Here is a 12239-nt window from a genome sequence, read left to right on the forward strand (position 1 = left end):
CCCATGGCTACCATCCTATCTATGCAAGGAAGCTCATCTTGCTACTAGTACCGCTCTTGTACTTATATTCCCTCTCATAGTAGGTCTGATCAACTACATCCTCTTCACCGAGGAGATCCTCACCTGCGAGAGCCTTGTCGTGCAGGACCATGGTTGCAACCTTCGACTCTCCCAAACCGTTCTTACTGGCTACCCTGCGGATCTCTTGCAGAATACGATCCGAGAGACGTTGATACATGGGGTCGTCAGGAGGATTGTCGCCTCCTGGGCCTTCCTTGGAAGAGCCACCATCGCTCTCAAACGGCTCGAAGTACGCAACGACCGTTTCCAGCTCAGAGAAGTTTGCCAAAACCTCGGCGTAGGCGGCAAAACGGTTGTCGAAGCCGGTGATCTGCGCTCCGGTAACGCCATGTATCTTCCCAGCGAAGCCGTCGTGCTTCCATGGTAGTCCAAACATTAAGTGTCGAAATCCCAGCCGCTTGAGGTTGGGACGGATAGCCAAGATTCTCTTCAGCATACCTACGTTGAGAGAGTTCGCCCCAAAGCTCAGATCACATGACTCCAGGTCGGAATGGCTGGAGATCATCCGAGCCAAGTCCGGCTGCCAAGGGTTGAGCGAGACGACTTTGAGGTCTTTCAGGGTCGAGAATGAAGCGAGAAATGCCTCAAGACCGTTGGGATCATCATCCCAAAGCTCTTCAGCGTAGTCCCAGTTCTGCACATCCAGCTTCTGAAGATTGACGTCAGTAGCCATGAAGTGTTTGAGGAAGCGGGGTAGCAGCTGGCAGTCATCCAGTTCGAGCCGACGTACGCTAGAGAAGTTGATGCATGTGTAGGTATCCAGGGGGAATCCGTGGCCAAAGTCGAAGTGACCGAGGCGCAGATGCGTGATGTTGAAGCAGCGGATGGCGGGGGGTGGCGCAGGAGCCATGTTGAAGATGTTTGCACAGTCATGCTCGGGCCATCGCATCGACCATGCTACGGATTCGAAACCTTGTGCGGTCGGGAACCCAAAGGCGCCGAGAACTCTACGGAACATGTTCACCGACGTGCCTGTCTCTGAATTGCGGTGTGACATAGCCTTGTAACCGCCACCGTGCACCAGGAGTGCGTCTTTGCTTTCTCTTCGGGTAGGCTGGAACGTGTAGTTGACTGAAGAGTCCATCATACGGTGTGGCTGCGGGATAGAGTCACAAGCCCATGGAAGATACAGCTCTTTGAGGTTTTCCTTCAGTGGCATCGAGTCGGCATCGAATAGCATCTGGAGATAGGTATCGACCTTGCGAGTGAGGGAGACGTCAGTAAGCCGAAGCTCCTTCAGCGGTACGTCACGGAGCTCCATGAGAAACTCAGCCAGAATATATCCGACTTCCTCATCGTTCGAAGCAGAGAGAGTCAGTGTTTGCGTCCGGTGAAGTTTCATCTGGTCCAGGGTACATGGCAGATAGGTATCCGCCATGAAGCTAGCGTCCTGACACGGGCTTTGGTCGATGTTGATGGCGACATGTTGGTAGAGAGGGCGAGCAGCGGGAGCTTGAAGATATTTGCAGACCTGAGTGACGTCGTACAGGAATTGTCTACCCTTCTTTTCATGGTATAGCTGTATCAGTTAGCAGTGCTCCTCTGCGTTTCGCTCAAGCATCTGGAAACTTAAGTTCTTTACTTACATGCTCCATAACATTGTCTAACAGCTCTACGGGGAGCTTGAGCAGGCCTTGACGCCCATTGGTCGGCGCTGCGGGGGCTGGTACAGCGACAGGCGCGGGGATGGGTGTAGGAACAAGTGCGGGGATGGGTGTAGCAACAGGCGCGGGATCGTCCAGTCTTGGTTTCTTTGATACCACATCCTCTGACTGCGATGACGAGAGGGAGCGAGAACGTTTCGACGGAACTTGAACTGGACTCGCTGTGTCCTTGGTCGCTGTAATATCGGGCTCTGCGCTGTCGCGCTTGACTCCTCCGGATGCGGGTTTCTCTTCTCCAGGTCCAATGGACGTGTGAGGGCGCTCCAATGGAGCGAGATCGTCATTCGATGTCATCTTGCCAGTGATCTCTGTCGACCCGAGCGACAGTCGCCAAATTGATCCAAGAAGTCGGGGGGTGGGAGGAAGGTGAGGGGGAGGTGAGAGAGATCAAGTGAGAGAGAGATCTAAGACTGTGTCAACACCGCGACCGTTTGCAATATTGCGTCACCCACTCAAGGCGCGCTAACGCGCACAGTCGCCCACACACCCGCTACAAATACCGCTTGTCTCACCCATTTCCTCTCTTTACTTTCTACCGCTTCGCGTTCCCAAGATCAATCGCACTCCTCAACCCTCTACTCATCCCTCTACTCATCCCTCTACTCACCCCTCTACTCACCCCTCTACTCCCCCTCTACTCCCCCTCTACTCAACCGCGCCACCCGATCGCGCTACATCGTAAGTGATCCACCAACCCATCTGTTCTACTAAACGTGCAATAGCCGCCTGGAGATACCCTCCAGCCACATCACTTCGCTCACCGGGTGGAAGCGTCGAGTCGGCATAATAGCCACCAAAAGGCTCAACTTGTGTGGAGGGGACCCCAGGCCAAGCCACAGAAGCTTTCAACAGTTTCGCCAGTGCGAGTTGATCTACGAACGATGGTGAGCGACGGAGACGATACGGAGATCTCTAGAGGTCTACTTGGAGGCTCGCTGGTGCCTTTGAGGACGGTCGAAAACCAGCGCCCGTTCTACCCTTACCCCAACGTCCGGCATTCAACATAACCGGGAGGGAAACGCAGAACACCTTTTTTCATTGATACGATTGCTGTACGCCATCGATCGAGGAAGAAGCAACATGGTTACATCCAGATGACGAGACCGCTGATTCATCAGTCTTTGGACCGGAGATGGTGAGAATGGCAAAAGGCGGGGTAAGTTGAGTATTTCCAAGTCATTAACACCGCTGAACATAGAAGACGCAGTAGCCAAAAGTGAGCGCGAGGCCTTGATCTGAAGAAGAGAGACAGCGCGCACATGACTTGGAGGAGGGAGCGCGCGGTCGTAAGGCTGGTGCACCCCTTGCGATCGTCTTCACGTCACTATACCTCTAGCTGTGTAGCGACTGAGGCATCACTTGCGGCTCGCAAGTCGTTCATGGGGGTGGGTGTTCAGCTCTTTCCTTGTATGAGGTGTCACCGCCACACATCGTGCCTTCCTCAACAACGACCTCACTTCCGAGAAGAGCACCTTCCACAACAACGATGACGAAGGTGTCGTCATCAAATCTCGATGCCTGCCACCACTCTCCTCTGCACACTCGCTATCCTGGATCTTCAGGATGGACCTGGCCACTATGCGAGAGCTACCAACTGAATCCGCAGCGACTCTCCAGCCCTCAGATGAGCATAGCGACACACTTCTTGCCCTCGCCTCCGCGGTTCTACTTCAACTCGACACCGACGCTACATGTCCTGTCTTCGTTAAAAACATCTTTCAGGATGTTAATGACGTTCTCTGGTACCTTCGCGAAGCACAGGTAAGCTCTCTAGCTTCTTGCTTATTTATTCTTATCTATTTCTATTTACTAATTCTAAATTCTAGATCACTTTTCTCCCTGACCTTCTGGAGCTTCTAGTGACTGGAGAACCCCCTTCCGCACAGCACTTCCTTGGCGGATCTCTTCCTCTCAAGAATGGATATGGTCTTTACGTGCTGGTGCTAAGGAAGTGGATAGGTGATGCATTCACTGGCGACTGGATATACGATTACCGACTGTATCTTGGCAGTGGGACTGAGAAAAGAAGGGGCATCCGCACAAGATTTGGTGATTACGATCGCGACGAAGGCTACTCAGATGGTGTGGCAGGTGCCATACACTTTGGCTGGCAGATTGCACACCGATCGATAATTGCATGGGCTCCTCTAGTTGAACCAGTCCGACATTTTCAGCTTCAGATGCTGTTTCTTACATTAGAAGCCACTTTCAGCCACGTCTTCGCAATGCACGACCATAACTACATGAAGAGTTTGGAGAAGAGCTTCTGGAATCCAGCCACCCTCGACTACCAAGGGCTGTGCAGCGGAAGTAGCCTACGAGAAATCCATGAACTCAAGGGTTTCTTCGATTTGAGCGAAGAAGAGCTAAGAGCGGAGGTAGAAGCTTTGGAGAAGAAGGCAAAAGAACGGCGAGACCGCTACGTAATATCCCCAGAAGCGAGGGTAAGGAGGAATGAGGCCCGGAAAGAACGGAGAAAGGATCCTAGAGTTGCAGCGAAACAGAATGAGGCGATGAGGGCGTATAATAAGAAGCAGCGGAATACCCCAGAAGGCAAAGCGAAGAAGGCTGCTGAGAACAAGGCGTATAATCAGACACCAAAGGGTAAGGCAGCTCAAAGGAAGTCTCGTCTGAAGAAGAAGCTGGCAAAGGAGGCAAAGGAGAGAGCGGAGACAGAGTGAGGATTAGCTCAGGACAATCGAGAGAGCTATCAGCGTCAGTCACTGCCCAATCACAAGGAACATGGCGAATCGTTGGCAGGCAGAGAGATGAGGGATCGAAGGATCAGGCATTGGGCGGACTTGCAGCTTGTTTCATTTAGCCAGAAATGCCGAAGCAAATATGTCAGAGATCTGTAAGCGCAGGGTGTTGGAGAGCGGACGGAGATGTCAGCGGAGGGACATTTGGGAAGCGGCGAGAGTTGCCGAGGCGCCAGTCGAGCTCGGACTTGGAAGTCGCGCGCAAGCGAGGTATGGCGAGCAGCTGAATTTCGTGTCCTGCCCGTTCCATCATCTATGACCGATGCCACTTCATGGTTTAGAGATGAGTACAAACCGAGTTCGACCGCATTCTATACAAAGAGTGGCAATAGCTGGACGAGAGAAAATACGATCACGGCGATTCTGACTCCACGAGCGACCCAATTGAACCCCTCCGAAGACCCTCAAACCCCGAACCAGTTCTTCCCTACATCACGACACCGAAGTCCGGGATGATAATGGCGAATGCTGGCCACTCCTGTCGATCTCCCGCAAGATACCCACAAGCCCGCGCATCATCTCCGCTGAACCCAGCTTAGCGCTTTCGGCAGCATTACGCATCACTCACGAAGTCCGGAATAGCGCCTTCTCCTGGGATGATCAGAGCTAGTTCTACCAACTGAATCTGGATCTTGGCGACTGACTAGGCTAAACTACGAACTCACGATACTGGCGGACGGGTCTTAAAAGCAGCGCATATGATGCGTTTGGCGCCTAAATTCTTATCATCAAGAACATCTTCTCGTTCCAGGGCGCCACCATGTCAACCATATCATATCGGCCTACAGCTGTTTTGCCAGCCAATCCGTCACCCAATGAACATGGTACCATGTCGGTGTCCTTTTCAACAATGCATCAATGTATCACCATCACTGCGCCTTCCGCTTAGAGATAGAGAGGTGTACGAATCTGTACGTCATTGATATAGGTAAAATTAGGGCACTGCATGTGAGATAAGGATTAAGTGTGGTGGGTAGAATATCGTACGTGGGCGGCAACAGTAACGAGCTCTTTAGCTATAGGGACACGCAATAAGGTTGCTCTCGAGCCGAAGGCTAAGATGTAAGTGTCACATCATACTAGGGAAACACTAAACACCCTGGAGCCTACGTCGCTGTCAGGCCACCTGCTTTGCACGTTTTTATCTTGATGTAGGCCTCAGGGTGTTCGTTTTTTCCCTTGAATGGGGTGGTGTTTAGAGCCAAAGAACCTTGCGGCATGGCGTTGGGAGATGTACCGAGTTTGATGAGTGCGGACATTCGCGAGGTGCGCCGCAGAGCTCCTTAGAAAACTGTGGCACTTTGGATAAAGAATTCGAATAGTGTCACATTGAGAAAGTCTTGTTCATTTGGAAAGCTTATTGCACTCTACCTGGGAAGAATCTAATGTCCACGCAGAGCTACAAAGAGGATAAGCCTAGCTAGAACCGGCTCGATAGAGCTTCTATCTTCGGGCCTAATCTTGGTGAAAAATAGGGCTCCATGGGATCCTGCGTCTCGAAATCTTGCGAGAGAAAAGATGTAGAGTACTTTGGAGAACGCCATACTGTTTCCAGACTTTATGGTAAGAATATGCGTGCCTTGATGTAAAATCTGTAAGGCGATCAAGGGTAGACTGTTGCTTCTCTCATCGCATGGGGCACGCGACACTCCCGCTTTTGCTCTCCGAGTACCTTTTGACGAACGCAGTCTAAGCAAATGCCATCCACCGCATCATAAATCTTGTCGAGCTCGGCTATAAGCGTAGCCTTAGTGTATCGAGCAACAGACTTGCAAGCACAGTTCGGGGTTGTGCAACTCGCATAAAGAGGAGGTGACTCAGGTACGGCCCTAAGCTTGGACTTGATGACCAAGACCGAGCACTGATTAACGGGCCAAAGATCATTCCGCCTGAGACCGAAGATAAACGTATTCAAGGCCTGCTTTGAAGCAGCACAAAACTCGAGTCCCGTAACGATCGAAGCGAATGCCGTGGTAATTCGCCTCTGATATGAAATTTGACGAAGTAGTAGGTATTCGAACACCTCCAAAGGTAGGAACTCGTGACCATCTGTGGCTTTTGTGACGCTGAGGATCGCGGTAGGGTCGCGGACCAATCTCTGAGAGACTCTGAAGAACTCTCTCGGCAACTCGAGGAGATGTGTGGCAAGAAGCATCTTTTCGAAATCTGCAGCTTCGAGATCTTCGAGAAGGGCGCCAATCCAGATGATAGCCCATGAACGAACCACATTCGCGCAATCGTATTTGTTACAACAAAGCGCAATTTTGGACAAGACGGTGGCGGCGAGCTTGAGGGGAAGTTCCGAAGTCTGCATGTGTGCGATCTTACAGATCATGATGATGGACTCAGGATCGTCATCTGGAAGCGGGACAGTGCGTGGTGAAGCCGGCGAAAGATTCTGGCCCTCAGAGAAGCGGCCGTCGAACATAGCCGCAAAGACTGGTGAAGCGAGGCCGAGCACCACGGACGAGACGAGGATGTTGCGAACTCCTTCTCCGACTCCGTCTTGGCCCGATTGGAGTATGACATCGCCTCTTTTTGCAATGACCTCTGCGTTGCCTCCGCTTTTCGACATTGTGACAGCGCCTGTGTTAACGTCAGTAAACAATTCTTACGATCAGGTTAGTGATCAATCACCTTCAGACGTGCGCTTCCGTGGGATAGCCAGCGTGAAGACTTCGCCTTCTTTGAGACCGTGGTAGAACAACAACAACTTCAATTCGCGCCCGATTGGAAAGTGTCGGGTTCAGAAGATGGAAGCAAAGACGGTGGTTGAGAGGGGGTCGCGACTGCCCTCAGGGTCGCGACTGGAGCCTGGGCTTATTCGCACTCACCTTCACTTCCTTTATGGCCCGCACGCGTCTTGGGCAAAGGAGCAAGCCGATAGAATTGCCGAGTGATAAAACAGTTCAAAATCATCAAACTGAGATATTGTGATGAAGCGCATCTTCCCTTCCGTTGCGGTTTCTGTGCGCCGCTACTTGACGTGTTTTGAAGTGCTGTCGCCAGTCAATTGAGAATTGTTTGGAACTACTCATGTGTTGAAGCCAGATCAACGATCAATATAGTGCACCGAGAGTAACCATAAGCTCTTCCACAGACCGTCTGACCTTGGGATGGTGTTGCGGCATCATTGCCTATCTAGCGCCCACCTCACAACCGCCGCGATCGTTAACACGGCAACACGTCAACCTAGGGAAAGTCTGAACAGGTCTGGAGCCTACATCGGCGTTGGGGCATCTACTTTGCAGGTTTCCATGTTGATGTAGGCTGCAGACCTGTTCAGTTTTCCCTTGTTCGAGGTGGCAATGTGAGAGTTCTAGACAACCTTTTGGACGACAGGAGGGCTATGATGAAAGCAAACGCCGATCTTGTGGCACGGAGAGGTGATGACTTGATCTTCAGCTGTGATGAAAGTGATCGAGAGGAGACGGAGCTGCCGGAGAAGTTGTGTGATCAACACGACGGTAGGCAAGAGCTGGACTGGATAACTAAGTCTTTTCAATCACGGAACTTAACTCCATGAGATGTCGGCGAGACGACACAATGACACCATCGGGTCCCTCAGCTACATCGGGAGAAGGGATGCGTAGTGTCATTCTGTGGATGTGGTGGGGTACCTGGAAGCTGGAAGCTGGAACTACCGAAACGCGGATTTGGCGCGCGCACACCTTCCGAGCGAGCTTCGGCCGAAAGATAAGAACGATCTCCAGCCTGCCGCCGTCTAAACCGAGACAAACCCCCTGCGCCGACCGTCGCCCTGGCTTCCCGCGAGTTTTGTCAGACGCAACGGCGACATCTCGCATCCGCAGACTGCGAGCTTGAACCGCTGCAGCTCCGCATTTCCTGTGCTGCCGCGGACAAAGTACAAAGCGGCATCTAGATTGCTCGGACGCAAGCCCACTTTCCTTGGATTTGCCATCGCTAGCACGGGCACGACTTTCCAGAGATGCTGTGGGTGTGTCGTCCGAGCCCACAGTTCTCTCTACGCAAGATGCATTTTCCTGTGGTCGCATTGGAAGCTGGAACCCGGCGAAAGCCCTGTGGACAGCCATTCGAACAACACTTCATCACGACCTTCGGGCCTCTGAGAGTCACAATACCAGCTCCGTAAACCATATTGATCCTTCCACAATGCCGAATTGAAGCTATTCGGGAGCTCTCCATATGGAGCTTTAGCGTACGCCAGTGAAGTGCCACTCCCAGGCCTCGATTTACGTACATTCTTGCTCGATCGGGTCAAACGACCACGCGCTACTGGAGCTACCGTGTTGACCCACGCCCACAGACTACGCTACGGGCTTCTCGGCGAAGCTTCGTGAGTATCAAACGGGTAAGCAGCTGGTAGAGCTCCCCTGGCGCGTCTGTGAGCTGATTCGCGCCATTGGACGCGACCCCGCACTATCAGCGATGCGAAGTAATTCCAAACACGACCGTCACACCCGCAGCGACCACTTGTCCGTGTGGGAATGTCGCATCACCAAGTGGGGATGACCGACCTCGTCTGCCTGGTGACCCAGGGATCAGAGGCTGAAAGTAGTGAGAAGATCGTGCGGCTGCTCGGCGGTATATAAAAGCCCCCTCACGAACCCCTCAATTGCTCTCACAACACCAACATTGTCCAGTGTAGCATCCGGTCTTCCATTTAACTTCTCTACCATACACCGACGTCACTTCGGCCCGCAAGAGGTATACCGACCCACGCACCCCTCACTTCCCCCCTGCCGGGACGATAGGCTGACATACCTTGCGTCAGGAATACGTACCATTCGTTGTACCTTTGCCGGCTTCTACTATATATCTCTCCCTCGGAGCCTCAATTGTTCTACTATCAGTTCAATAAGTCAAAATGGTATTTCTCCGATCTGCTTCTCGCCTTGCGCGCCCTGCCTCCTCCCTCCTCAGCGCACGCGCCGGACCTCGATTAACTTCGTCGCTCCGCCAACCGAATGCTTTCAGAACGCTGACCGCGACGGCTTCACAACAGGGCAAAGTTCTTCTCGTCCTCTACGATGTAAGTGTCTATGTTACTCCCAATGCGCGTTGGCATGTCTAACAACGACACTAGGGTGGTGTCCACGCTGAGCAGGAGCCTCGCATGCTCGGAACTACCGAGAACGAGCTAGGCATCAGGAAGTGGATCGAGGAGCAAGGCCACGAGCTCGTCACCACCTCCAACAAGGAAGGCGAGAACTCCGAGTTCGACAAGCACCTTGTTGATGCTGAGGTTATCATTACCACTCCGTACGTCAGAGCTACCCCGCAATGCCGCTAAGCGCCCCACATGCACGCGTCAAGCTTCGGCCGGACGCGCTAAGGCTGCAAACACCATCCGAGCCAGCATCAGCTAACAGATCGCGATCAACAGCTTCCACCCCGGTTACCTCACCGCAGAGCGCCTGGCTAAGGCTAAGAACCTCAAGCTTGCCGTCACTGCTGGTATCGGATCTGACCACGTCGACCTCAATGCCGCCAACAAGACCAACGGCGGTATCACCGTCGCCGAGGTTACTGGCTCCAACGTCGTCTCCGTCGCCGAGCACGTTGTCATGACCATCCTGACCCTTGTCCGCAACTTCGTCCCCGCCCACGAGCAGATCGCCAAGGGAGAGTGGAACGTCGCCGAGGTCGCCAAGAACGAGTACGATCTCGAGAACAAGGTTGTCGGTACCGTCGCTGTCGGCCGTATTGGTGAGCGTGTGCTCCGCCGTCTCAAGCCCTTCGACTGCAAGGAGCTCCTCTACTTCGACTACCAGCCCCTTTCCCCTGAGAAGGAGAAGGAGATTGGCTGCCGTCGCGTCGAGAACCTCGAGGAGATGTTGGCCCAGTGCGATGTTGTCACCATCAACTGCCCGCTCCACGAGAAGACCCGCGGTCTCTTCAACAAGGACCTCATCTCCAAGATGAAGAAGGGCTCATGGTTGGTTAACACCGCCCGTGGTGCCATCGTCGTCAAGGAGGACGTTGCCCAGGCTCTCAAGGACGGCCACCTCCGTGGATACGGTGGTGACGTTTGGTTCCCTCAGCCCGCTCCCAAGGACCACCCGCTCCGCTACGCCCAGAACCCATGGGGCGGCGGCAACGCCATGGTTCCTCACATGTCCGGTACCTCCATCGATGCCCAGGAGCGATACGCCAACGGCACCAAGGCTATCCTCGACGAGTACTTCTCCGGCCGCGAGAACTACCGGCCAGAAGTGAGTAAAATTCTAAACCTAAACCATGTGAGACATACACTGACTTCGATTTACAGGACCTCATTGTCCACAAGGGCGACTACGCCACCAAGGCGTACGGTCAGCGCAAGTAGAGGAGCGATCTTCTTCAGCAGCCTTCTGTCTTCTTTGAGCGATTTGGCACGAATTTCTTTGTTTAGGTTTAGGCGTCGGATGGGTATTTCCGCCTACCTATGTACATGAATATATCCACTTGAACTCCAACACCAACTCCAGCCGATGATGTGATGCATGAAACATTTCCAAATTGTAGGGAAAGTGATGCAAACACCTCATACGAAAAGTTCGGACACCTACCTCCTAGAAGTCTACATTACCTCAGGGCTTTACATAACTTCAGCTTTTATGCTAATGTAGACGGCAGTGCAGTTGTTCGTGTTTTCTTGTATGAGGAAGGGTATTATAGAAATCATCGATGTCGTGACAAGGACCGCCGCCTCTCGTCTTCATGCTCATCTTCACTGTCATCCTTGAAGCCTTCCTCCAGCTCACGGCCTAACCGCCGCTCTTCCTCCATGATGCTCCGTCGTTGTTCGAGGGCTTCTCTTCTCCTCTCATCGATGGGGTCAAAGCCCACCATGCCCTCTCCCTCCTCGTCGTCGAACAAGTCGTCGTCGTGTTGTCCGCTCCCATCCACAATCGCGCGCTGTCTGACCCACGCGGAAGGCGCGAAGAGGTTGTAGAGGGCATCGGAGAGGTTCGTCCGCCAAGAGGACGGGAAGTCGGTCACGCTCGCGGGCATAGGCAGGTACTGGCTATAACGGCTGCGGTGCCGGCGCACAAAGGGCAGCACGAGGAAGACTAGCAGGACATAGAGGAGGGCAGCGAGGAAGAGTGGTACGAGGATGGTCTGGAGGCGTATCGTCAGCCTCCACATGGGGTTGGTGTGCGCGGTGGGTCGCGTTATGCGCTCACCGCCCAAGCTTCCTGTACGTGACAGCTGTCACTCACCTTGAGGAAATGGGTAAAGCCGGCCATGGCTGTGGATGCATGTGCTAGTGAGGGTGCGTGAACTGGCGGAGCGCGTCCTTTTGATCGCCTCGGGCTGACGCGAGGCCGGGGCTGCTAGCCGTGGGTGGTGGATGTGGACAGCAGACGTGGTGTTGAGACGCAGTGCGCCAGGCGTGAGGAAGGTGCGACGGGCGAGTGTGCAGGTGCTGTGCCTGCTGCGCCACAGACAGGCGGGATGTACTGGATGTGCCGGGAATAGTTGCTGTCGATGTCGAGGCCGATGGGAGGACGGCCGTCGCGTAGGCCGGCTAGGGGTTCGTCTGGGCATGGATGGCAGATGGCGCCACAACACGGACGTGCGCACGTCTCAGGAGAACGTCGGAGCCAATGCGGCCATGGCGGGTGGTTCGCGTGCTTGCATATCCACGCGGAGCAGCCCTGGCGCGCTGTAACTATGAGACGTGGTGAATCGGCGCTGTGGAGATCAAATGGCCGCGTCCCAGTCCTGTCTACTTGCCATGCAGTCACACGGGGGGCGCTAGTTAGTT

General features: G+C 53.7%; 5 protein-coding genes across 5 annotated transcripts; 2 read left to right on the forward strand and 3 right to left on the reverse strand.

The window, feature by feature from the left end:
• Positions 1–19: 19 nt before the first annotated feature.
• J4E84_002377 (uncharacterized protein) lies at positions 20–2039 on the reverse strand (the record flags this gene model as incomplete). Its single annotated transcript, XM_049385002.1, has 2 exons — positions 20–1600; positions 1668–2039. The coding sequence occupies 2 exons, from the start codon at positions 2037–2039 to the stop codon at positions 20–22; spliced, it is 1953 nt and encodes a 650-aa protein (XP_049247025.1).
• A 1269-nt stretch (positions 2040–3308) lies between these two features.
• J4E84_002378 (uncharacterized protein) lies at positions 3309–4426 on the forward strand (the record flags this gene model as incomplete). Its single annotated transcript, XM_049385003.1, has 2 exons — positions 3309–3506; positions 3572–4426. 2 exons carry the CDS (start codon positions 3309–3311, stop codon positions 4424–4426), a joined length of 1053 nt encoding a protein of 350 aa, XP_049247026.1.
• Positions 4427–6107: 1681 nt separating this feature from the next.
• On the reverse strand, positions 6108–7079 carry J4E84_002379 (uncharacterized protein; the record flags this gene model as incomplete). The annotated part of the gene is made up of 1 exon (XM_049385004.1): positions 6108–7079. One exon carries the CDS (start codon positions 7077–7079, stop codon positions 6108–6110), a length of 972 nt encoding a protein of 323 aa, XP_049247027.1.
• A 2274-nt stretch (positions 7080–9353) lies between these two features.
• J4E84_002380 (uncharacterized protein) lies at positions 9354–10814 on the forward strand (the record flags this gene model as incomplete). The annotated part of the gene is made up of 4 exons (XM_049385005.1): positions 9354–9518; positions 9573–9748; positions 9873–10701; positions 10758–10814. The coding sequence occupies 4 exons, from the start codon at positions 9354–9356 to the stop codon at positions 10812–10814; spliced, it is 1227 nt and encodes a 408-aa protein (XP_049247028.1).
• Positions 10815–11149: 335 nt separating this feature from the next.
• J4E84_002381 (uncharacterized protein) lies at positions 11150–11718 on the reverse strand (the record flags this gene model as incomplete). Its single annotated transcript, XM_049385006.1, has 2 exons — positions 11150–11590; positions 11692–11718. 2 exons carry the CDS (start codon positions 11716–11718, stop codon positions 11150–11152), a joined length of 468 nt encoding a protein of 155 aa, XP_049247029.1.
• Positions 11719–12239: the final 521 nt, after the last annotated feature.

This window comes from Alternaria hordeiaustralica, assembly GCF_023758085.1.
Source record: "Alternaria hordeiaustralica strain BMP 2776 chromosome Unknown scaffold_3, whole genome shotgun sequence".
Classification (NCBI taxonomy): domain Eukaryota; kingdom Fungi; phylum Ascomycota; class Dothideomycetes; order Pleosporales; family Pleosporaceae; genus Alternaria; species Alternaria hordeiaustralica.